The sequence below is a fragment of the Leucoraja erinacea genome, chromosome 31 (assembly GCF_028641065.1).
Source record: "Leucoraja erinacea ecotype New England chromosome 31, Leri_hhj_1, whole genome shotgun sequence".
NCBI classification, from domain to species: domain Eukaryota; kingdom Metazoa; phylum Chordata; class Chondrichthyes; order Rajiformes; family Rajidae; genus Leucoraja; species Leucoraja erinaceus.
In genome coordinates, this window is record NC_073407.1 from 10,422,674 (window position 1) to 10,449,402 (window position 26,729).

General features: G+C 44.6%; 1 protein-coding gene across 2 annotated transcripts; it reads right to left on the reverse strand.

The window, feature by feature from the left end:
* pdcl (phosducin-like) lies at nt 1-20,341 on the reverse strand. 2 transcript variants are annotated; one of them, XM_055659912.1, is made up of 4 exons: nt 20,231-20,341; nt 7,612-7,812; nt 2,359-2,540; nt 1-1,398 (listed from the first exon to the last, which is right to left on the reverse strand). In XM_055659912.1, exons 2-4 carry the CDS (start codon nt 7,772-7,774, stop codon nt 850-852), a joined length of 894 nt encoding a protein of 297 aa, XP_055515887.1. In that variant the 5' UTR covers nt 7,775-7,812; nt 20,231-20,341; the 3' UTR covers nt 1-849. The 2 variants fall into 2 exon arrangements, with proteins under 2 accessions (XP_055515887.1, XP_055515886.1); XM_055659911.1 differs by lacking the exon at nt 20,231-20,341 and adding an exon at nt 11,180-11,200.
* Nucleotides 20,342-26,729: the final 6,388 nt, after the last annotated feature.

A 26,729-nucleotide genomic window follows, 5' to 3' on the forward strand; every position in this document is an offset into this window, starting at 1 on the left:
GGGGGGTAAAGTTACAAATTGGCTTACATTTTTTTCAGGTTTAGAATGTAAACGAGTTGAATGGCGTAAAGCAAAATTCATCACAAGTTACTATATTGCAAGTAAGCACCCAGGAACTGTGGAGGAACGGAGGAGGTAGAAATATGCAGAACCGAGGCAGGATTCAACATGCTCCCTCAACTGGAGAACCAGGGACATCTCTACAAGCATAAGTGACTCACAAGCCTCTGTTACATCCAGGACCCATTGAAGAAGTGGTTAGAAAAGTAACAATCTGGTTTAGCCGTGATTTATTAAAATTTAGAAGAGTCCAGCAAGCAGATATTATTATAATGATTAGATTCAGAAAAACAATGAGAATATAAATTATTTACAGTGCTACAGTAAAATTCACAAATCTATTTTAGCCAGTGAAAAACAAAATAGGTTTTCATTATTTGCAAACCTCTGTATGGGTGGGGGGGTGGGAGGGGTTCTAACTATAGATTTAGCTGGGCTTCCTCCAGTGCATAGCCTGACACTTCACTGCTGACGGAACCATTCCTATGCTGGTTAGCGTGTAGGGGTAGCTCCAGTCGCGAGGTGTGGTTGGAGAGGGGAGGAGTGGACACTTGACAAGTCTAAACTCACAGGGTCACAACTGGGGACTACAAAAATCACCTTGGTCCAAATAAGTGTGTGCTGGTCTGATTATTATTCTCAGCACACTCTCAGCAATGTAAATAAAAATAAGCGCCTCCTCAAATCAGCAGTCCAGATAAGTAATTCAGAGGCAGGCTACTTGGGGGGACTTGGCTCTGGTAACACACTAAGCCCTACCTCACGAGGAACTGGCTCTGTGACTGCCGGTTAGTCAACGTCCAGGTCGCTATCATCACTGTGAGACACTGAGGCACTCTGGATGGAGGTGGGTGACACCACGTCCTTCTCCGGCAGCACACCGTACTCCCGCAAAAACGCCTCCAGGTCCACCGCGAAAAAGTCATATCCCAGTTGGTCAGTGATGCGCACGAAGTTACCGATCAGGTCGCCGCACTTGTAGACCAGCAGAGCAGGCAGGGCGTTGTCGGTGAACCTGGCGCTGGCTCCAATCACCGAGCTGCGCACCTTGCAGAACTTCACAACCGGGTAATCGGAGGCCAAGCAGAGCAGGCACCCATTCATGGCGTCGCAGCCGGCCAGGTCGTCCTCGTATATGTGAACGACGATGAGAGTGTTTTTCTCCTCCTTGTCGATGGTGTCCAGGAAGTCCTGGGAGCTGGTCAGCTCGTAGATCTGTTCAAAGCGCTTCCCACTGTACAGATGCTCCCTCATCTCCTCCATCCGCTGCTTGCGGTACTGCTGCAGGAACATTTCATCGTCCTGTTCATGCAACATGTTGCACTCTTTCATCGTCATCTACAAAGAGAGGCAGCAAGACATTAGCTTTCATAGACCATAGGAAAGGACCAGTCACTGACCCACAATCTCCATGCCGAACATGATGCCAAGATAGATACATCTTATCTGCCTGCACGTGATCCACATCCCTCCATTCCCCATATATCCCTGTGCCTATCTAAAATCCGCTTAAAAACCACTATCATATTTGCCTCCACCACCACCCGTGGCAGCGCGTTCCAAGCACCGACCACCCTCTGTATAGAAAAAAACTTGCCCCACACATCTCGCTTAAAGTTTGCCCTCCAACCTCAAAGTTATGCCCACTAATTCTTTCCGCACTGGGGAAACAAGGTTCCGACTGTCTATCTATCCGCCTCTCATTACTTTGTATATTCTATCAAGTTTCCCCTCAATCTCTGGCACTCAGGAGAATATAATCCAAGTCTGCCCAACCTTTCCTCGTAACTAATATCCTCTAATCCAAGCAGCATTCTGGTAAATATCCAGGCAACATCATTTCAATTCATAACCCCTTGAATATGGCTGAATTCAAGACATACCTTTTGCAGTTTCAGCTGCATAACATCGCAAGTAACAACATCAAAAAAAAACTTGCAAAACCTCAACCAATTTCTTTTGACATTCGGTTACATTTTACGATAGAATACAACTTCAGATACTAGTTTAAACCGAAGATAGATACAAAAAGTTGTAGTAACTCAGGGGGTCAGGCAGCATCTCTGGAGAAAAGGAACAGGTGACATTTCAGGTCGAGACCCTTCTTCAGTACAGCTGATCTAGTTAAATGTGGATTAATCCTCCTCATTTAGTCCTCCTTTAAATCAGAGTTTGATTTCCACAGTGACCTGTCACTAGGGTAAATGTCTGCATTAACACTTGGCGCTCACTTCTATTGACAGTGACCGCGGATGTGGACTCCTGCTTGGATGATCAAGCAGCTTGTACAATGCTGACCTTGCTGTTGATTTTCTCCTGGACCACTCTCTGCCTCTGCAGTTCCTTCTGATCATCCAAGTGAGACCGGCAGTTCATCGAGAGCTTCTTGATGAGCCGATGGACCTCCCGACGTTGCTCTGCTCGCTGCTCGTTTTCCAGCTGCTTGAACCGGCGCCAGTCATTTATGACCCCTTTAGGACCTGTGCAAAGAGGGGCCGACACAAGGCAAGGGGTTTAACCAAAGAACAGCAATCATCGCTGGATGGCAAGACTGGAGAAAGCTTTACTAAAGCACTACAATTCACAAGCCGTCAGGAGGGTATTATCATATTGTATGCTCGAATGTAGCTCCGTTATTTCAGGTGGCCCATGAGCTCTGAAAATAGTTCAGAAAATTGATTTTAGATCAATGTACAATCTAAGATAATGTTATTAAAATACAAGCATGCTTTCTCCAAAGTTGGATATTTCATTAGTGTGCAAATTTATTTGCAAAATAAAGTGAGCATGATGTACTTCAATGAGAAACAATGAGCTGCCGTGAGAGCCAGTAACCACACATTTGGTTGATCCCATTTATCTGACAAGTTCAAGAGGCTTGCAGCAATACCCAGCACATAAACTGTTTAATTTTAAACGTGCCATGTTTAATCAAACACCAAAGAATATGTTGCAATGTTTTTGATTAATAAAATGAAAGCTCTTCTAAAGATGGAGAAAAGTAGCTTCTGTTTTATATGTCAAATCAACAAGTTGTACAGGTAGTGGAGGCACATACAATAAGAGACTTTTGCATAGGCATATGGATGTGCAGGGAGTGGATGGATATGGATTATGTGCAGGCAGATCAGAGTTGGTCTTGACATCATGTTCAGTAGAGATATTGTGGGCTGAAGGGTCTGTTCCTGTGCTGTTCTATGCTCTTTGAACACCAACTGAAAGTTTAGAGTATGGGGAAACAAACAATATTTTACAACCAATTAATGAAATTATGGCTCATCTGTACTGCATACTTAGCCTTTAAACAACTGAGTATGCAGTACAGGTCAATCAACTCTTGAGCACTCAGTCAATGTTTTGGTCACGCGGACCATAGTACAAGCAATGCATTCAGTTTATACAGCCTTATACATATGCACCAGGTGACTGTAAATGGTGTAAAGCAAATGCATAGATCAACTTGACACAAAACGTGGAGGTGTGGTGAACCATGAGGACTTCAAGAAACGCTGACTATTTCTCCTGTCACAAACACAGCCTGACCTGCTGAGTGCTTCCAACCCTGCAGGCTTTGATCTTCCTGGGGTCACTGGCAGTCTGATGAAATGGGAGCAGCTGAGAAACATGATATTAGATTTTGGCAAGAAGATTAAATAGCATTAATAAACTAGAGGGCATAAATTGAAAAGAGATACGTGAACAGAAATCCGGAGATATGTGCGCATAACCTGTGGAAATAGAAGTGAGGATAGGTTGGCTTGTTTCCCTGGAGCAGAGGAGGGTTAGGGGTGGTCTGACGGAAATATGCAAGTTTATGATAGGCACAGAAATAGTAGATAGACAAAATCATTTTGGCCACGGTGGGGGTGTCGAAAACAAGAGAACATATTTAAGGTGAGAGGGAGGAAATTTAAAGGGGATCCGAGAGGAAAGTTCCCACACAGAGTGCTTGATGTCTGGAATGAGGGAGGAAGGTTCAAATAAAATGACTATATTTAAGAGAGATGTAGAATGACATGAGAGGCAAGGCATGGAAAGATAGAGCCCAAAAGCAGGTAAATGGGATTAGTGTGATGGGCAACAAAGTTAGCATGGATGTGTTGGGCTGAAGGGCCAGTTTCTGTGCAACAATGCAATGCCTCCGAAACTTTATCAAGAAACAAATTGCTGGCCCAGAATACAACAACTAGGATATCATAGGTACACAAAAAAGCTGGAGAAACTCAGCGGGTGCAGCAGCATCTATGGAGTGAAGGAAATAGGCAACGTTTCGGGCCGAAACCCTTCTTCAGACTGATCGGGGGCGGAGACAAGAAAGGAAAAAGGAGGAGGAGCCCGAAGGCTGGGGGATGGGAGGAGACAGCAGGGGGACTGAGGAAGGGGAGGAGACAGCAAGGACTAACAAAATTGGGAGAATTCAATGTTCATGCCCCCAGGATGCAGACTCCCCAAACGGAATGAGGTGCTGTTCCTCCAATTTCCGGTGCTGCTCGCTGTGACCATGGAGGAGACCCAGGACAGAGAGGTCGGAGACGGAGTGGGAGGGGGAGTTGAAGTGCTGAGCCACCGGGAGGTCAGCTTGGTTATTGCGGACAGAGCGGAGGTGTTTGGCGAAACGTTCGCCCAACCTCCGCTTGGTCTCACCGATATAGATCTGCTGACATCTAGAGCAGCGGACACAATAGATGAGGTTGGAACTAGGATATCATGGTAGGTTTAACAAAACGCAGGGACAGTTGCAACTAGTGAGCTGTGTCCAATTCTGAGTGGCACACATGAGGGAGGACTGAAAGGTTTTACACAGGGTGCAGGAGAAATTTAACAAATGATTCTGGGGATGAGGGACTGGATTGATGGTGGATACATCAGACATTTTGTTCGCCTAGGGGGGTGGTAAAGAGAAGCATTTTAAATCACCAAGTTTTAAGGTTTATCACCAAGAGCTTTCCTCCAGTGGGAAGGCATATTATCCAGAACAGAGACACAAGAGATACAAATTCCCTTCTATCTCCTTCCTTCCCATTTGCAGAGTAGGGCTAGGTCCAGGCAAGCAATAGTGATTGGGGACTTTGTAATCAGGGGCACAGACTGCAGCCACAAGTGAGACACCAGGAAATTAAAACTCTCAGCATCTTAGATCAACAGAATCCAGACAACGTCAGATAATGACATCATGAGATGTGTGTCCAGGTGGTGCAGCGCTAACCGCTACATTTACTGATGCTGCGGGGCAGAAGATAGCTGGATAGGTAGACTCCCCTGGGGAAAGTCACTGATTTGTCTGTGGCACACTAGTGAACCTTTTCCCTTGGTGCTGGCTGGGAGTGAGGAATCTCCCATCTTTAGCGTGCACCTGGTCTCCTCCAGCAATACAGACCCTATTGAGTGTTTCCGGGGCAGTTGCCCAAATGACTCGAACGAGCCTCAGGCTGAACGAGACACCAGGAAGGGGTTGATCCCACACTTGGTTTGTGGAGATGGAGAAGTAGAATCACTGCAGGAGTCGCCGTATCTTCCAACATATGTCCAGACCATTCTTTCAGCTGTTGAAGGAAAAATCTCCAGTCGCAGAAACAACACTGCATCTATTTTGAAATTGTCTTCTGATATCTGAATCAGTTTTGTCTTCCTGATCTGTAGTATTTGTTCTAAATTAAGATTTAAAAAAAAAACCTAATTCAGGTCCCACTGCATAAACCTCAACAATTCTACAGCTATTCCGCATTCTATTATGATAAAATGTAGTAACAAGGAACTGCAGATGTTGGTTTACCAAGGAAAGACAGAAAATGCTGGAGTAACTCAGCGTGTCAGCAGCATTCCCGGAGAACATAGATAAGTGATGTTTTGGGTCATGACCTAAGAATGGTTTCTCTGCAAATTCTCTAATTCTTCTCTGTACAGTGGCACAATGACACAGCTGGTAGAGCTGCTGCCTCACCAGCACCAGAGACCCGGGAATGATTCGGACCGCGGGGGCTGTCGGTGAGGAGTTTGCACGTTCTCCGTGACCACGTGGGTTTCCTCTGGGTGCTCCGAGTACCTCAAATATCCCAAAGATGTGTGGGTTTGTAGGTTAACTGGTCTCTATACATTGCCCCTACTGTGCAGCGAGTGGATGAGAAAATGGGATAAGACAGAAGTAGTGTGAATGTGTGATCAATGATCAGCATGTACTCAGTGGACTGAAGGGTCTGTTTCCATGTTATATTTTTCAATCAATCAATTCTCCCAGCTCTAATGAAAGGTCATTGATCTGAAATATGAAAATTAAAAAAAGAGGAAATGCTGCTAATACTCAGTCTCTACGGCTGCATCTTTGGAAAGAGCGTATTTGGGTTTAAAACCCTAATCATATCAAAGACCTGAAAAACGATATCCCTCTTCTCCCAACCATTGATATCCAGAGTATTTCCACAATTCTCTTTTTTAATTTTTGCATCATTGTATTTCATGGAAATCTATTCATGGAAATTCAATATAATGTAGGTATGTTACAAAACCTACCTGAATCGCCATTGGGAATCTGCCCACAGCCAGGTCGTCGATTTTGGCGCTGTTTGGAGGGGGCGGGTTTAAAACGCGATTTTTACTAGGCTGTACTAATCGCAGATGTTCAGCCTAGTAAATCATTAACGAAAAATCGCTGCAAGACCCGGTTGCAAAAGGTATTATTAGTTTTATAGGCCTCGATAATATAGTTATAATAGTTTAAAATTACTCTCTGATTCCGCAACATCTCGCAGCCCCAGGGTTTTATAAAGCAAACAATTAAAGGTATGTACCTTATTTTTACATTAAATGGGGCATATATATAACCCTATATATCAAGTTATCTATAGCGAATAGTTCATTTTGGGCTTTTTATATCCCGCAGTATTTTTCTCGGCATTTGAGGGCACTAATCCAGCGCGCTGTCAACATTCTAAACCAGCGCGTTCCACATGAACCCACTAGAAAGCCGATTTAAATGGGCATTTATTTACAGCAATTGAACACTAAATTCCTTCCATTTGGCCTATAAATTAATGTAAATTAGATATAAAAATCATGTTATATTGTGAATTATTTGTGAATAATCTTTGGACACTTAGGCTATTTAAAAATGTTAATCTTTCCTTAAGAAATGGGCCTTTGATTATCCAAGATCACAGCTTTTTTGTAATGTCCATTGAAAATCAATAGGGAACAAGATGCTAATTTCCGAGTATGAAAATGGCCATAACTTTTTTAATACTTGAGATAGGAAAGTGAATTTGGTGTCAAATTAAACTTATTGTTATGCTTTATCTGATGGGATAAATTGCAGACTTGATTTTTAAAATCTCAAAATTTTGTAACATTGCTATATAATGTTTTGAATAATTACTTAGACGTGACACGTACACTTTTTACACATTTTGATGGTAATCTGCATTGGTTGATGTTTGAACTAGCTGCATGGGATATATCAAAATGAAAGATTTCAAGATGAGTGTTACAACCAGTAAATGAGCGTTACAACCAGTAAGTGTACACTGCACATTTCTATTCCCAATTTCTCTCCAGTACCTGTGTTAATGGCCCTTCGCTCCCGGACCTCCGCACCCACAGAAATCACAGGATCTTTGATGGTCTTTTGTTGATTGTCATCACGATCGCTGTCTTCATCATCGCTGCTGCTGTAGTAGTATTGCAGCTTTTCTCCAAGGATCTTATCATCCAAGGTAGTCATTGTAGCTAATAGTTCAGACCAAACGCGCCAAAAATTAACTGGAAAGCAAAAGCAGGACACCAGATTAATCCAGGACACCAATTTGTTTAAATATTTATGCTCCTTCTTCCTGACACAACAATATTTGACTCCGGCATTCACTGAGGGGTATTTATTATTTACCGAGTTTCATTCTGATAAATAATTAAACTTGTTCTCCTTGCCACAATTTAGTTGAATAAACTGAATAGCAGTTACATTTTGTGTAGAAAGGAACTGCAGATGCTGGTTTACACTGAAGATAGACTTAAAATGCTGGAATAACTTAACAGGTTGTGCAGCATCTCTGGAGAAAAGAAATAGGCGATGTTTTGGGTCGGGTCAAGGGAGAGGGAAACTAGAGGTATGAAAAGATTCAGCATTAATCGGAGCGGACTCCGATGACCAAGGAAAGGTGGAGCACACAATGGTCCATTGTTGGCAGTGGAAGAAATTATTACAAAGGGATATGGATGCGAACGGTGGAACTGGCAGGACAACTAGGGTGGAGAAGGGCTTGTCTGATTAGCAGCGATCGCGATAGACAGGAGCGATCTTTTCTGTAATTTCTGTAGTTAATATAGAAGAAATTGTGATTAAATTTCACGTAGAACTCGTGGAGTTTTAGAGTGTTCGCTAGTTTAATTACTCTGACAAGTTACCAACATTTGTACTCTTGCATTCTTATAATCGAAATTCAAAAAATATCATAACCATTTTAATTATGCAAATGCCTAGTAGATTCAGATTACACTTTTGATTAAAGCTGAGACAAGTTCCATTTTAAAATAAGTTAGAGATCGGTTTCACCCTTGTCCATAACAATGAAACTCTTCAATTGTTTGCTCTTAATACATCTTATGAACAGGTCTCCTCAAATTTCCTGAGTCAGCATTAAATTCAAGGACCAAACCAGAGGCAGGGCACTCACCAGCAAGTCAGCAACACATTGCGCATCAAATAAAGTGCTGGATGAACTCAGCAGGTCAGGCTGTATCGGAGGAGGGATTGGACAGACGACATTTCAGGTCAGGAACTTCTTCAGACCAAAGGAACCGACCAGAGACTTCATCTGTTCATTCCCTCCGCAGATGCTGCTTGACCCGCTAAGTTCCTCCAGCGCTTTTATTTTTGCTCCAGATTAGAGCAGCTTGTGTCAACAGTGCATTATGTTGTGGGGCCCTTCGGAAAAGAGATGAGTGGCTCTGATGCTTTGTACATAGAATGTATTAACCCGATGACACCAAATTCTATTGATAACACCATGAATAAATAGACTTGACGACATTATGAATATAAAGCAAGCCATGCTCTGTTTGTAATTCTAGGATATATTTATGAATAAAGTTTATTTTTGACATAAAATAAAACATGCAGTAGAATGTTCAAATACGATAATCTCTCATATTAGATGATCAAATCTATAAACATGACCACCACTAGTAATCAGCACATGGTGAATTCAACTTTCCTGAGAGTTCCTGCTAAATGTGATCCTTCCTGGATCTTCAAAAATACAGCAAAAAGTAATCTGGTTCTGTCACACACTGTCCTTGGGGATCATGTCCGAAGCCTCCTCGTGGCGATCCCTGGAAGCGACGACGTGATGCACTCTGTGACACGTCGGGCGACATTTCTGTCAACATGTTAGACGACGACAACAGCGAGCTACATCGTCTGACACTCGAGCGAGCGAACACACTGCCCTTAAAAAGCTTTTGGATCCAATTTCATTTTAAAATTACTAATAACGTTTTGTGCCAATTAGCTCATTTCAATATAACTAAATAATTTTAATTTATTTAAAATCAGATTACACGTAAATCGAAGACTGACACCTTCATCAAAAATGGTCTGACAAACCGATTTTCAAATGCATGAATGCTTACTTCCTCATGCCAAGAAATATATTGTGATACAAAAAATACATTGTAAGGTGCTGGCAATGACAATAGTAAATGGTGTGTTTCTAGTTTGAAACATTCAATTGGGAGGAAACTGCTCACAAATCCAGCATCACTGGGCGGCAGTTGCTGCTTTACAGCGACAGAGGCCCGGCTTCGATCCTAACTATGGGTCCTTGTCTGTACAGAGTTTGTACGTTCTCCCTGTGACTGTGTGGGCTTTCCCCGGGAGCTCTGGTTTTCGCCCACACTCTAAAGACCCACCACGCCAGTTTCCGGGGAACACACCCACCCTTCTTTCCGGATGACACACCACGCCACCCCTGTCTCCTGGTAACATGCCCACCCTTCTCTCCGGGTGACACACAGTGCCCGTCTCCGGGTGATACATCACACCTGCTTATGTTCCATTCTGTAAAAGTTGCACTTTTTACTCAGAATCTGATCAAACTGAAACCGAGTGATGCGCAGACATCTCTGGTGTTTGCACGTAGAGCCACTGAAGTAACTTCTGCACCACACTGAAGCAGCTTTGCATCAGCTTTGATTATGGATACGTGTGCATTGGAAGTATCAGAACCTGAGTTCAGATTGAATTCCATCTGCACAACTTAAAACAATTCCTCTGCTCCGTCTTCATGCTGTAATTATCAGCACACCTGCCAGAGATTCTGCAGCTGTGGATTTAAATTCACTTCAGGGAATTACACCGAGAATCCAGACCGGAATTTCAATGCAGTTCTGACGGAGTGCTGCACTGTCAGACTTGCCTTCTGCAATGATCGACCACACTGGAGTAAGGATACTGCGTTGTGTAGCTATGCTGTTACTCAGTATGTTGCAGATCCACTGAATGAGGGCTGATGGAATAAAACGACATTCCAGACCTCAGTTATGAATAGCTAAACATGCATAAGTCCTACTAAACCATTGAAAAATATCAACGTGTTTATTTCTGCAAATTGTAACTATTATTTTGAATTTCTGTCAAATCCTTCTTATATAATGGCAATGCCTAATCGTTTATTTGCTTCTCAAATGGAAGACTGTTCAGGTACCAATGTTCAATTTCTCAGCTTTTCAGGAAAGCAGCCAAACAATCAAAGCCTTGATTGTAACTTACTTTGAACCCATATCGAATAGCAGGGGTTGGTAAAATGAATGGAGTGAAACACGACCAATGAAATAATTATTGGTTCCTAAAATACCTGTGGTATGGATAATAGTGAGAAAAAGCTGTGCAATCTAATCTAGTAACCGATCAAAAAAATGACTTCTCTCTTATTCACCTGCATAACTTCCAATCACTGCACATCGACTGAGCTCTCTACTGTTACCATACATATTTCACTGCAGTTTAACAAGGGCATTACTGATTGCAAATTGCAGGCCATAGCTACCAATGTCATAAACCATTGCACTGGGCCAAATACAATGCCTTTTGAAACATTTCACAGTCAAATCACAAAAACCCCATTCCTACCAGTCTTCAAGTTCCACAGTTGGCGAGGTAGGTCTGCGAATCGGGACCAAAGTAGGACTGAACCAAAGCCCTGAAATCCACGAGGAAACAAACGGGTGAAGAGTCAGAGGTACAATCACATGAGACAATGGTTCACTCGTTCTCGTGTCTTTAGAAAAGGTTTTAATTGGAGCATCAATGACAAAAACAAATTACACTCTACAAACTATTAATAAAACATTTCCATCTATTTTGTTTTGATGGAAAATAATTAAATGCTGATGTGCACACAACTGCAATACAGGTAGTTAATTGGCCTATACGTAATGCACCTCAGTGGAGGGGAGCTTAATTTCAAGCACAACACTTGGTAATACAGCTATTAATAAATGAGCAGAAAACAATCTGCCGGATGAACTCAGCTGGACAGGGAGCATCTGCGGAGGGAAATGAACAGTTGACGTTTCAGGTCAAGAACCTTCCTCAGGACCAAAAATATTGACTGTCCATTTCTCTCCATGGATTCTGCCCGATTCACTGAGTACCGGCAGCAGATTGTGTTCTGCTCAAGTTTGCTGCATCCACAGTCTCTTGCGTCTCCAGCTGTAAATAAATGTCCAGGAACTATACATCAGAAGGTACAACTCCAGAGCCAACAAGATCATGGGAGACCCCTTCCACCCCAGCAACGGACTGTTCCAGCTGCTACGGTCAGGCAAACGCCTCCGTTGCCATGCTGTGAAAATGGAGAGGATGAGAAGGAGTTTCTTCCCGGAGGCCATTAGGACTGTAAACTTCTATCTCTCCAGGGACTAACTTTACTGTACCTTTTTACTGTTGTGTGGTGTCTTTTTAAAAATTGCTGTTGTTTTCTTTTTTTCCTCCCACAAATCTGTAATATGTGAATATGTGATTCTGTTCCATTCCGTTTTGTAGTTTTTTTGCACAATCCGCAAACATTACCACTTTTCATTTCACTGCACATCTCGTATGTATAGGTGTCGAATAAAACTTGACTTGACTTGATTAAGAACACTGGAAAGATTATAGGCACAAAAAGCTGGTGTAACTCAGCGGGATAGGCAACATCTCTGGAGCAAAGGAATAGGTGACGTTTTGGGTCGAGACCCTTCTTCAGAACTGACCTTTCTCTCGACCCGAAACGTCACCTATTCCTTTTTTCCCCCCAGAGATGCAGCCCGTCCCGCTGAGTTGCTCCAGCTTTCTGCGTCTATCTTTGCTTCAAACCAGCATCTGCAGTTCCTTTCTACACACTGGAAAGATTATCTCGTATACAAAGCAGCAAATATTTTTTGAGACTATAACTGCAAGTGAGCAACCCTAGCAAAGGTTAATGCGAGAAATCTCAGCATATACTCTGTAGCGTGCATCTAAGGTTGGGTGCAAACACCAAGAGGAAAACACAGGAAAAAACAAATGACTAGGCATCCTGATGCCAAACAGAAAAACTGTCACCTGCTCCTTGAGCATGGGAACAATAATCTTAGAAAACAGTCATAAGAAGTCATCCTTACGGAAGCTGATTTCACATCCGTATTGTAGATGTTTCTGACGTATGTACAAGTCAATTAGCTATTGAACATCTTGTTCTCATCCATATTGCCCATTAATGCAGTTGGACATCAATGTAGCTTGTTGCAGGAAACGAAAAATTAAAAGTCCTGAAATTAGTCATTTTGTGGACATTAACATTAGTTTCTGGTCTTCTATAGTGAAGATATTTTTCTTGCTTTTCCACAGTTAAGTATAAATAGATATAGAATGAACATATAATTAATTATTCTTGGAAGAAACCTAAAAATTGCAATGTTTTTCTGGCTTAAAGACAGCAGGCATTTTATGCGGAATTAAATGCTATACCTCACAGTACTGAGGAACAATCTTGGCTGGCTGATGTTTTGAACAGCAGACTGATTTTCCCAAAGTAAGCATTCTCTAGTCTTTCTACAATGCAAACACAACAACACCAAGGGAGGAGAAAGGCTGCTGATTAGTAAACATAACATTCCCCTTTCGACCAATTTACTTTCTAAATTGAAATAGCAAAGTTTAATATTTACTCACTAATTGTCACTAAGCATGTTTCCTAGATCCAGTCTCCTGTTCTTCCCTCTTTGCTCTGTGAACTTGAACTCCACTACCTCATTGTTGGAATTCAGTGAAAAAAAGACCAAATGCTGAACAAAATGACAGCATGTCAAAATGCATTAGCTTGAGATGCATTTGGAGGACGATTATCATTTAATTTGGCAGAGTGAGACCGATTAGAGGATAGGGACACAAATCCTTCCATCAACGCACAGATGGCCAGGATTAAGGTAAACCTTCAAAGCATTTTAATATCTGACTGAGCTCTTATATAAATTGTCAGGAGCAGCCTTGCTGTCAAACGCAGAGAACAAAGACCAATCAAAATATGCAAGCAAGCATGCCATGCAACCAATGTCTCATACATCACTTTACAAGCTACAAGCTAGCATTTTAACTGAAACTACAAGAACCTAGGCAGGGCAATATTAAATAGTGCAACAAAAGCAGCACAGATTGGAAGAAAAAACTTAGAAAATGCTGGAGTAACTCAGCAGACCAGGCAGCATTTCTTGAGAACTTTGGGAGGAGACATTTCGGGTTAGGACCCTTCTTCAGAACCGAAACGTCACCATTCCATGTCCTGACCCGAAATGTAACATATCCATATTCTCAACAATACTGCCTGAGTTACCAAGTACTTTGCGTCTTTTCTTGTAAACCAACACCTGCAGTTCCTTCCATCTACATATTGGAAAAACTCAGGTAGTCAAATAGAATCTGTGGAATGTGAAAGCAGTTGAACATTTTGGGCCAGGGACTCTTCCTATGACCCTATTATTTATTTTCTGTTCCTGCTGAACAATATTGGTACAGTAGTTTAGAGATACAGAATGGGAACAACCCATTTGGCCTACACTGGCCATCGATCACCCGTTCACATCGTTCTGTTATCCCACTTTCTCTCCTACTCCCTGCACACTCAGGACAAATTGTACAGAGGCCAATTAACCTACAAACCGGCAGATATTTTAGATGTGGGAGGAAACATCTTTATTTTGCAAACTTGGTAAGCTGTAGATTGGTGTACAAAGCAAAATGTTTGATTGCCCATAATATCCAGAAGCAGCATTTGAGAACGCACACTTCAAATGAACATTTGGATCCGGTAGGCGGCGCGACTCACGTCAGCAGCGGCCTCTGCAGCCCGTCCGCGTTTTTATTATTTTTGTCTATGTTTTTATGTAGTTTTTGTTATTTTTTGTTGGTGTGTGTGTGTGGGGGGGGGGGGGTAACTTTTAAATCTCTCCCTGCACGGTTGGGGCTGCAATGTGGAGCAGCCTCCAACAGGAGAAGACCGGGGACTCTGGTGCCGACTCACCTCACCGTCGCGGAGCTGGCCGAGTCCGGAGCGGGTGGAGCGGTGGTGGAGCGCTGCTGCTGCTGCTGCTGCGACCCGACCTCCGGAGATTCGGAGGCTGCAACTGCGGGTCTGGCGGACGGCGGCACCGGGAGCCCGCGGGTCCCTGGAGGGAGACCGCTTTTCAGGGCTCCTGCAACGGCGACTTCTCCCGCCCGAGTTGCGGGGTTGAAGAGCTCCTGGAGCGGGGCCTGACATCACCGCCCCGCGCGGCTTGGAATGGCAGCGGGACTCTGCGAGCGCACGCCGGGGGCTCTAACACCAAGACCCGGTGTGCGACCTCGCACCACCCGGCGTGGCTTTAATGGCCGCGGGACAATCGCCATCGCCAGCCGGGGGCTTTGACTTTGACATGGGGGGGGGGGGGGGGGGAGAGAGTGCAGTGGAGAGATAAGTTTATTTGGCCTTCCATCACAGCGATGTGATGGATGTTTATGTAAAATGTAAATTATGTTGTGTCTTGGGTCTATTTGTTTGTAATGTATGGCTGCAGAAACGACATTTCGTTTGGACCTCAAGGGGTCCAAATGACAATTAAATTGAATTAAATTAAATTAAATTAACTTAACATCTTCTTCTAGCTAATAAATCAGCCCCAATCCAGGGCATTTAAAATAACATTATAAAATGTAGCATCTGCAGAATTTTACTTTGCAATAAAATAGTAAAAATTATCAACTCTATGACATACAAATGAATGCAGTGATCAGTGAAAGTATGTTGTAGAAAACAAAAAGTGCAAAATACACGATCTCTTTGGTGTTGTTGTTGAAGTCCATGGGACACTCTGGGCAAATCCCAGGTGCCGTCAAATATCACGATTCACTAAACATTATTCTCAGTGCAAAGGACAAACATGTTTAATGATAACACCTCCTTCAGCTCACTGGTGCCTAATTATTTTTATCTTTCAAGAATGGTTTGAGCTCCCCGCCTTCATATATCTTTACAGTTAGTTATTCTACGATTATTGAATGTAACCCTTGATTCTTGGAATAGTTTAAGTTTATTATCACGTGAATTGAGGTACAGTGAAAAGCTTTTATTGCAAGCTAACCAGTCAGCAAAAAGGCTATACATGATTACAATCAAGCCATCCACAATGCACAGATACATGAGAGGGAATAACGTTTAGCACAAGACAAAGTCCAGTAAAGTCCGATTAAATATAGTCCAATGATGTAGCTCAGGACTGCTCTCTAGTTGTTAATAGATTGATTCAGTTGTCTGATAACAGTCGGGAAGAAACTGTGAATCTTCACACTTCTATATGGGAGAGGGGAGGGGAGAAAAGGGAGTGAACAGAGTGAGATTTGTCCTTGATTATGCTTCTGGCCTTGCCGAGGCAGCATGAAGTGTAAATGCAGTCAATGGGAGGATGGTTTGTGTGATGGCCTGGGCTGCGTCCACAATTCTCTGTAATTTCTTGCAGTCTTGAATGGAGCTGTTCCGAAAACATGCTGTGATGCATCACGATAAAATGCTTTCTACGATGCATCTGTAGAAGTTAGTGAGGGTTGTTGGGAGCATGCTGAACTTCCTAAGCCTTCTCAGGAAGTAAAGACGTTGGTGTGCTTTCTTGGCCATTGCTTCGATATGGATGGTCCAGGACAAATTGCTGGTGACATTTACTCCGAGGAATTTGAAGCTTTCCATGCAATAATGAATGGAGCATAGGGCAAATTAAACCAGGGTGCATACCAGCTTGAAAAATCTCCAAGATAGAAATTAGGTGCAGGAGTAGGCCATTCGGCCCTTCGAGCCTGCACCGCCATTCAATATGATCATGGCTGATCATCCAACTCAGTATCCCGTACCTGCCTTCTCTCCATACCCTTTGATCCCCTTAGCCACAAGGGCCACATCTAACTCCCTCTTAAATATAGCCAATGAACTGGCCTCGACTACCCTCTGCGGCAGAGAGTTCCAGAGATTCACCACTCTCTGTGTGAAAAACGTTCTTCTCATCTCGGTTTTAAGATGACACTGTCAAGTTGGTAAATGGAGTGTAGGTTTGATGAAGCAGATCTGGGCGATATGGATGGATACTGGAATCTCACGCAGATAGACACAAGCGCGCAATTTGAGCAACAGCATTTGCAAATGGAAAGGGAAGCCACAAACATATCACCTTCATCACATCAGCTCACTGTGAACAGGCTTTACAGAGGAGGTCCTTCACAAACAGCAAGAACGTCCATCTTCAAAGATAACAATCCCAATAATGCGGAGGAAAACATTAAGTATGGCTGCATAATAGAAACTGCTGACCTCTGCCATAAGCAGCTGCACCATGTGAAGAGAGGGTGCAGGCCTGTGAACGACTTTCACTGTAAACAACATGAACTCATCATGCCCAAATCCAACGCCAGTAACACCCTTCCATCTCACCTTCCCACTGCCACTCAATGCCCAGAGCTGTATACTGAGGACCCAGAGAGGGTGTATTATTTGTTTTAATTGTTGCAATTTAAAATATAATTACTTAGGAACCAACAAATTAGCAGTAGGTCACTCGGTGCATCAAACCTGCTCAGCCATTTAATAAAGGCACAAGAAACTATCTTTGTTTAATAAAATCACCACTTTTCCCCACTCCATCCTGGTGCGCACCCATTCTCCTACTTTTCCACCCCTTTTTTCCCCCAACATTGTTGTCCCCACCCTCCTCCCTTTAATATTCTTTCTGCCAGTTTTACATTTCACTCTTCTTCTCTGTTTTTCATCTCTTGCCTTTGTCCACCAATCTGCCAATCATCCCCCCTCTCCTATCTTCAGCAATCACTCGCCAGGCTTTAATCCCCAATCAGTCTGAAAAAGAGTCCTGGCACACAACATCATTAGTTCAGTTCCTCCACAGATGCTGCCTGACCCACTGAGTTACTCCAGCACTTTATTTTTTCTTCACTGTTCTTTTTCAGCCATTGAATTAAATTGTGGCCAATCTGATCGTAACATCAACGCTTCCTTCCCACATGTCCCTATAATGTCTCACCCCTTGTTAACTAAACATGTGGAGGACCTTGCAAGGGAGAGGGGAAAGCTACACTTAGGAAATTGGGATGGGCAAGTAACTGAACATAGAAAAGTACAGAAGATAAACACAAAAAGCTGGAGTAACTCAATGGGGTAGGCAGCATCTCTAGAGAGAAGGAATGGGTGATGTTTCGGGATGATCCAAGATACACTAATCTCTTCCACCTGCGCATGATCCATACCCCTTCATTCCATGCATATCCATGTGCCTGTCTTAAATGCCACCATCGGCTGTATCTGCCTTTGCCACCACCCCTGACAGCATGACCATTCTGTGTAAAAATAAAACTTGTCCTGCATATCTCCTTTAAACTTTGCCCCTCTCACCCTCAAAGATATGCACACTAATCTTTGACATTTCCACCCTGAGAAAAGGTAAAGAAAATCAAGTGAGAAATTAAGAAGGGCATTTTGTTTAAGAATCTGTTTAGAAGTTACGAGATTGCCCACTCAGAATACAAACCACACCCAAGCTTTGTCTCATTGCTCCTTCAGCCTTTTGCATGCAATATGATAACATGCAAAAATATGAACATTCACCACCCAGGGAATAACATGCAAAATAAAGTTGTTTCCTCATCCCAAGTACAAGCAAACAACTGAGATTCCACAGGGACATCTGCCTACTCACTCCATCTGGGCACACCTGTTTGCAGCAGGACCTGGCGTTATTGCTCCATATGCTCAGGAGTGTCCTGTTAATTTATTTAATTCATTAAGGTTTGGCACCAGTGGGAAGGTCAGTATGTAATTCATACCAGGTGCTGATGAAATCGTTGCAATGCCAGAATATTTCAGTTAAGTATCAAATCTGCAACAGATGAAGACCATTACAATAAAAGAGCGGATAGAGGCTAATGCATCTCTTTCACACACTCCCTTGCCAGAGGTGCTGGCACATACACCTACTCCCATTAATTAATGGAACTCCCAACCTTAATTTTACCTAATTCCATTATTCCTTTAATGTACTTTAGTTTTTGTTTACAGAAGATCATAAGTGATGGTAGTAGAATTAGGACAATTTGGCCCATATAGTCTACTCCGCCATGGCTAATCCATCTCTCCCCCCTAACCCCATTCTCCTGCCTTCTCCCCATAACCTCTGTCATCCATACTAATCAAGAATTTATCTTTCTCTGCCTTAAGTATATCCATTGACTTTGCCTCCACAGCCTTTTGTGGCAAAGAATTCCACAGATTCATCACTCTCCGGCCAAAGTGCACTGCACTGATTCACTGTTCTGCTGTTTAGCGCTCCTTATTGCATTTATTATCACTGTATGTATAATTTTACTCTGTGTAGGAAGGAACTGCAGATGCTGGTTTACACCGAAGACATACATAAAGTACTGGAGTTACTCAGCGGAATAGGCAGCATCTCTGGATAGAAGGAACGGGTGATATTTCAGGTTGAGACCTTTCTTCAGACTGAGAGTCATGGGAGAGGGAGACACAGAGATGAGGAAGGGTAAGGTGTGAAAATGAAATATCAAAGGGGATGAAGCTCAAGGAAAATGTAAAAGAGATCATTGTTAGCTTGGGGAAGGTGGCAATGAAGCAAACAGAGATAAGATTTAATCAGGGGGACAATCATACTGGTCGGCGAACTAGGATGAGGGCGGGATGCTGAGAGTGACTCCAGCATTTTGTGTCTATCTATAGTTTTACTCTACAATCTTCACATGAAAAAATAATTTCATTGCACCCTAATATGACAATAAACAAACTGAATATTATAAGGGAGGTTGTCAAGGTTATAACTGAAGGGTCTCGACCCAAAATGTCACCTATTCCTTAGTATCTTCAGTGTCAAAGGGTAAAGCAGTCAGCATAGAGACAGGCAGAGAAACGGTATGTTGCTCATGATATCAGCATCTGCACTTTCTAGTGCCTCCATGGACAGTTCCTGTGCAGGACTGCTCTAATGTTCTACTTATACCCCAGTCACAATGAATCAGAACTGATGCAATTTAAAAAAAGACCAGCAATGACAAAAACCTGAAACAAAGACTGAGGATGCTGCTAAAATGCAGCAGACGTGGAGAGCCCGAGATAAAACCAAGGGGGGGGGGTGTAAGAATGGACTGCAGATACTGGTTTAAACCGAAGATAGACACAAAATGCTGGAGTAACTCAGCGGGACAGGCAGCATCTCTGCAGAGAAGGAATGGCTGACGTTTCGTGTCGAGACCCATCTTCAGACCAAACCAGGGGGTGTCGACCGGAAATGTCAGCTGCTGACCGGAAATGCTGGCCGTTGCACCCTGTCCGGAGGCTGCCCGACCCGCTGAGTATCCCCGGCACCGCTGGCCTTTATCCCCCAGAGCTACAGGTGACCCCGGTTATCGCCGCGGATAGTGGGATCGCACCGTGCAGGCCAGCCTCTCACAAGACCACGGCTCGCTCGGCCTTCGGGGCCGCAGCGCCCGACACCATGGCCGGGCCCGCCTCACACGGGCGGCCGTTCACTCAGGCCCCGGGACCAGGGCCAGGGCCTGCAATCGGCTTGGCTTAGCTTCACCTCCCTCCCTTTCCCTCCATCCGTCTGTCCAGACCCCACTCACCCGTCTCCGCTCCTCCGCCGTTAACCGCCCCTCATAGTGGCGTCGCCCACCGGACACCCTCCCGGTCCAATCACACGCCGGGGAGCAGCGGGCCCGCCCACAGGACACCCCCGCTGGCCAATCACACGTCGGGCTACAAATGACCCGCCCTCCGGATACCTCCCGCTGGCCAATCACACGTCGGGCTACAAATGACCCGCCTCCGGACACCCCCCGCTGGCCAATCACACGTCGGGCTACAAATGACCCGCCCACAGGACACCCCCCGCTGGCCAATCACACGTCGGAGAGCTACGAATCCTCCTGATGGACAAACGCACTGGCCAATCACACGTCGGGTAACGACGGTCCCGCCTGATGGACCGCCGTGCTGGCCAATCACAGGCCCGCAAAGAACGCTCCCGCCCACAGAACAACCCCTCCCGGTCCACCCAATCCCAGGGCCGGAGAGTAGCGGGCCCGCCCACCGGACAACACAGCTGGCCAATTACACGCCGTCTTCAACTGTCCCACCTACTGTCCCATAGTAACCAATCGGGGCCGCACGGGGGGGCGGGTCTCTGACGTCAACGCCCCACTCCCCCCGCGGTGTGTGTGTGTGTGTGTGTGGTGAGGGGGCGGGGCCTCGGGCTGCAGCAGGCAAGGGGTTGGGGTGTGAGTGATGGGGTGTTGCACTCAGTGCGTGAAGGTGAAATGCTGAGAATCTATAACCTTTTGTGTTTCAACAACATAAATGAATAGGAGATGCTCACTTTCACAAAGGAGATGAAGAGAACCATCTCTAAAATGGAGCTCTTATGCTATTTCCCAATGATTAGATTGACCAAAATCAGCCCAATTGTACAAGAAGATAACATATTCTCCGGAGATGCTGCCTGACCTGCAGCATTACTTCAGCACTTTGCGTCTTTTTATGTAAACCAGCATCTGCAGTTCCTCGGATCAACATAGAAGTATATAGAGTCCCCCTGGTCCTCACCTTTCACCCCACCAGCCGGCAAATACAACACATAATCCTCCGCCATTTCCGCCACCTCCAATGTGACCCCACCACTCGCCACATCTTCCCATCTCCCCCTATGTCTGCCTTCCGCAAAGACCGCTCCCTCCGCAACTCCCTTGTCAATTCTTCCCTTCCCTCCCGTACCACCCCCTCCCCGGGCACTTTCCGTTGCAACCGCAAGAAATGCAACACCTGTCCCTTCACCTCCCCCCTCGACTCCATTCAAGGTCCCAAGCATTCGTTCTAGGTGCGACAAAGGTTCACCTGTATTCTCCTCCAACCTCATCTACTGCATCCGCTGCTCTAGATGCCAGCTGATTTACATCGCGGAGACTAAGCGGCGGTTGGGCGATCGTTTCGCCGAACACCTCCGCTCAGTCCGCAATAACCTACCTGAACTCCCAGTGGCTCAGCACTTCAACTACCCCTCCCATTCTCAATCCGACCTCTCTGTCCTGGGTCTCCTCCATTGCCAGAGTGAGCAACACTGAAAATTGGAGGAACAGCACCTCATATTCCGCCTGGGTTGCTTGCGTCCTCATGGCATGAACATTGAATTCTCCCAATTTTGCTAGCCCTTGCTGTCTCCTCCCCTTCCTTAACCCTCGAGTTGTCTCCTCCCATCCTCCCGCGCGCTCGGGCTCCTCCTCCTCCCTTTTTCCTTCCTTCCCCCCCCACCCCCCCCATCAGTCTGAAGAAGGGTTTCGGCCTGAAACGTCGCCTATTTTCTTCACTCCATAGATGCTCCTGCACCTGCTGAGTTTCTCCATTAATTTTGTGTACCTTAGTTGAAGTGAGTGTTGTGCAGTGTTCTGGAGGTTATTGGATGTTGGGAAGAAGCTGTTCTTGAACCTGGCGGTCACAGTTTTCAGACTGCTATATCGTCCCATTTTCCTTGGTTCCGCGAACATCCAGAAATTGATTAATTTCAGTTTTGAATCCAATCATCGACTGAGGCGACGCTTTCTTGGGAAGAGAATAAATGGCATAAAACGATAAAAAGAAAAAAGCTCAACTGTGGCTAACTAAAAGATGTTTCTGAGAACGGAGACACACATATCTGCAGATGCTGGAATCTTGAGTAAAAATTAAAGTGCTGAAGTAACTCAGCATGTTAGGCAGTCTGAAAAGAAGTCCCAAACAGAAATATTGTCCATTTACCTCCCCTGATGCTGCCTGACCTGTAACGTTCCTCCAGCACTTTGTTAGTGAAAGTGGGGAGGGTAGGGTAGGGGAGGGTATTGGGTTCCGGGATGGTGGGAGAGGGAGGCGGGTGCCCCTACGGTCGGAGGCGGTAAGGAGTCACCGTGAGGATGGATTTACCCGGGGGACTGATTGAGGTCAGATCGCAGCGGGCTCAGGTGCGTGGTGAGTCCGTCTGAGTGTAACTGGGTCAGGTGGAGGGGTGGGGGGCAACAAAGTCCCGAGAGGGGCGAGGGAGTGGGCTCCACTCCTGCTGCTTTTATTTTGCAGTGTATCCAACATCTGAATCTGAATCTGAATCGGATATGGAGCAAAACACAGATGTTACTTGACCTGCTGAGTTCTTCCAGCAGTTTATTTTTAGGTTCAAAACATACTCTTTGGAATCAACACAGCACTTTACCCAAACACCAAAATCAAAGTCGTAGCCTTGAAACCTCTATAATTAGAAGAGTGCAGCATGAGAACAGGCCCTTCAGCCCATTATGCCTATGCAGGCCATGATGCCAAGACCAACTCTTCAACGGGAGGCGCTACAGGTCTCTCCGTTGCCGAACCAGCAGGTCGAGGAACAGCTTCTTTCCGGCGGCTGTCACTCTACTCAACAACGTACCTCGGTGACTGCCAATCACCACCCCCCCCCAGACACTTATTATTTTTTTAATTCAAATCGTTTGCTATGTCGCTCTTCAAGGGAGATGCTAAATGCATTTCGTTGTCTCTGTACTGTACACTGACAATGACAATTAAATTGAATCTGAATCTGAATCTGAATCTGAATCTGAATCTTATTTTGCTTTCACGTTTGGCGTTTGAAGGATTTCCAGCGCGTTGATGTCAGCGGCACCTGGTTTGGGAAGGGGAGTGCGGAGTGGGGTGAACAGGACACCGGGGATCCCGGCTACTGCCCCCGGGCTGATGATGTCAGCACTGGGATTCCGCGGGTGAGGGAATATTGCCAACTCCAAATGACAGAGAGAGATTTGAAGACATTCGGCTCGCTGTATTTTCTATTTTCGTTATACTTCACCTGGACATGCGGCTTAGTGTTGTATGTTGAGGTTGGATAGGCTAGGTGTTTTCTCTTTGGAGGCTGAGGAATGACCCTATTGGGTGTCGAAACCAGGAACTGCAGATGCTGGTTTACACAAAATAACACAAAATGCTGGAGTAGCTCAGCGGGTCAGGCAGCATCTCTGGGGGAAATTGATAGGTGACATTTTGGATAGGCTGATCCTTCTTCAGACTATCTTTGGTGTAATAAGCATCTGCAGTTCATTTATATTCCATATTGGAAATAGATACTCTTTTTTAGGCCTCCCTCGGTCATGACTGACCATGGGTGATGCATCCTAGTTTGCAGGTGATGTGTGGTCGGATACAAGCCGGGGCGATGTCATATGGAGGACAGGCTGTTGCCCATGCAGCACGTCCCCCCTCTCCACATCGCTGATCGATCCAAAGGAACAGCAGGGCCGTTACAGTTTGGCACCAGCGCCGTCGAAAGGAGCTGCCAGAGTGAGGTTGCAGACAACGACGAACTGCCTTAGGGGCTCCGACTACGTATTTTCTTGAGGTTTACTCCAGGAGCCATTTCCATGATTGGATATGGCCACAAGGCAGTGGCGGTTTTAAATCAGAGTTTTCCATCTCCTAGATGGACTGCCTTCCCAGGCTGACGAGCCCCATCTGCCCGAGACTCGTGGGGGTGGGAGTTTCTACCTTCCCGTGCAGGTTTATAGCACCTGCCTACTATAAAGATACTCGTTATTTCTTTAATAAATAGTCATGAAACACAAAACAGGCCATTCAGCCCAGCTCGTCCATACTGTCCAAGTTACCTAACTGAGTCAGCCCCGCTTGCCTAAACCTGGCCCATATCCATCCAAAATTTTACCATCCATGTATCTTTCCAAGTGTCTTTTAAATGTCATAATTGTAGCTAGACAGAGCTCTTAAAGATAGCGGGGTCAAGGGATATGGGGAGAAGGTAGGAACGGGGTACTGATTGTGGATGATCAGCCATGATCACATTGAATGGCGGTGCTGGCTCGAGGGGCCGAATGGCCTACTCTTGCACCTATTGTCTATTGCCTATTGTCTATTGTCTACCTTTACTATTTCCTCTGGCAGTTTATTCCATACACACTATCATCTGTGTGGAAAAATTTGTCCCTCATGCCCCTTTTAAATCTCTCCCCTCTCACCTTAAAGTTATGTCCATTACTTTTATCCTTCGTATTGCTGGGGAAAAGACTCTGACCATTCGCCTTATCTATGCCTCGTGATTTTATAAACCTCTATAGGATCACAAGTTATAGGAGTAGAATTAGGCCATTTGGCCCATCGAATCAACTCTGCCATTCAGTCAAGGCACTTCTCTGCCTCCTAATCCCATTCCCATAGTCATCAAAAAATTTCACCCTGGGATAAAGGTTCTGAGTGTCTACTCTATCCATACTCTCAGAACTTTATATATTCTATCAGGACGCAACCTGTGATAAATCAAATCAAGTCCGTCAAACCTTTACTTGCATCTAATGCTCCTATTCCAGGTAGCATTCTGTTAAACCTCTTTGGCACCCTCGCCATAGCCTCCACATCTTTTCTGTAATGGGACGAATAGAAACAAATGCAATACTAAACATACGGCCTAACCAAAGTCTTAGAGATCTGCTTTGTCACTTCCTAATTCTGACATTCAATGTCCCAACGAATTAAGGCTAACATACCATATGCCTTTTAGCCACTTGTTAATCGACGTGTTGCCACTTTCAGGACCCCAAGGTCTCTCTGCACATCAATGTAGCTAACGGTTTGCCATTAACTGCATACTTTCCCCTTTCATTTCACCTTCCAAAGTGCAACACCTCACACTAGCTCGGATTTAACTGCATCTGCCATTTCTCTGCCCATAGAATGAAAGAGCTAATAGTCAAATCTAATAGTCAAATCTAAAATGGAGTCATTCTTCTGCAAAAGCATGATCCAGTAGAGCCAAAGAATGGCTCGGTGGCAAGACTGAATGACTTTGTAAATTATATGGAACACAATATGGAGGACAGGTTGTCTTTTTAATAAAGAAATTAAGATGGAATCCTGTAGTAATAACATGTGCTTCTTTCAAGGCCATAAAGAAGCCAAGATTGAACATGTACATGGATAGGAAAGGTTTAGATGGATATGGGCAAGATGCGGGCAAATGGAACTAGTTTAGTTTATTATTGTCTCGTGTATTTGGGTACAGCAAGAGCTGTTTTGTTGCGTGCCATCCAGTCAGCGAAATGACTATACATGATTCTAATCAAGCCATCCACAGTAGACAGATACAGGATGAAGGGTATAATGTTTAGTGCAAGATAAGGCCCACTAAAGGCCGATTAAAGATAGTTTGAAGGTAGTATATTTAGTGTATTGGAAAGCAGACAGGAGAGTGGGATCATGAGCAAAAAATGTTGCGGTTGACATATAGATTTAAAAGAGTGAAGCAATTGTAATGTATGATAGCAGATCTACTTCTGGGACAAACAAGCAAAGAGTCGCTTTAGCACCATCTTGATAGAGGCTTGATAGGATGAGCTTAGATGGGATCTTGGTTGGTATGGATGAGGGGCTGAAGGGCCTTTTGCCATGCAGTAAGACTATGACAAGGGATGAAGTTTAGTTATATGCAGTTGGAATCTACTTGGAACAGAGGAGGTTGAGATGTGAGTGAGAGATTTTAACTCAGGGAGGGCGTAAACAAAGTGGACACAGTACCTGTTCCTGTTGGTGGAGAGGTTCAAGAGCAAGTGGATGTGGAATGAAAGGGTTCAGCAAAGGAACTGAAAGCAACATAAGGACAGAGTTTCTCCACAGCGAGTGGGTGGTGACTGGGATGTAGGACCAGGAGAGAAGCGGAGACAGGCTCAAGTACCAGTATAGAAAGGAGGGAATTTTCAGGACCATGGAAAGCAGACAGGGGAGTGGGATCGTGAGCAAAAAACAACCTGAGAGAAGAACACAGTGAGTCAGGCATCATCTGTGGAGTTGCAACGTTTCCGTTCAGGACCCTTCTTCAGAATCGGATTGGCGGATTGCTACTATTGCGCAGAGCTAGTATTGACAGTGGGCAGAAAGGCCTGTGGCTATGCTGTAATCACTCTGTGGTCATGGGAAAGTAGAACATTGAAGTGAGGAGCAGTTGAAATGGAAAAGGGATGTTCAGGTCTTTTCGATCTTGTGTCTTCTGACTGTTGAATTAAGATCAGTCTGAAGAAGGGGTACAGCTTGAACCGTCATCTGTTCACTTCC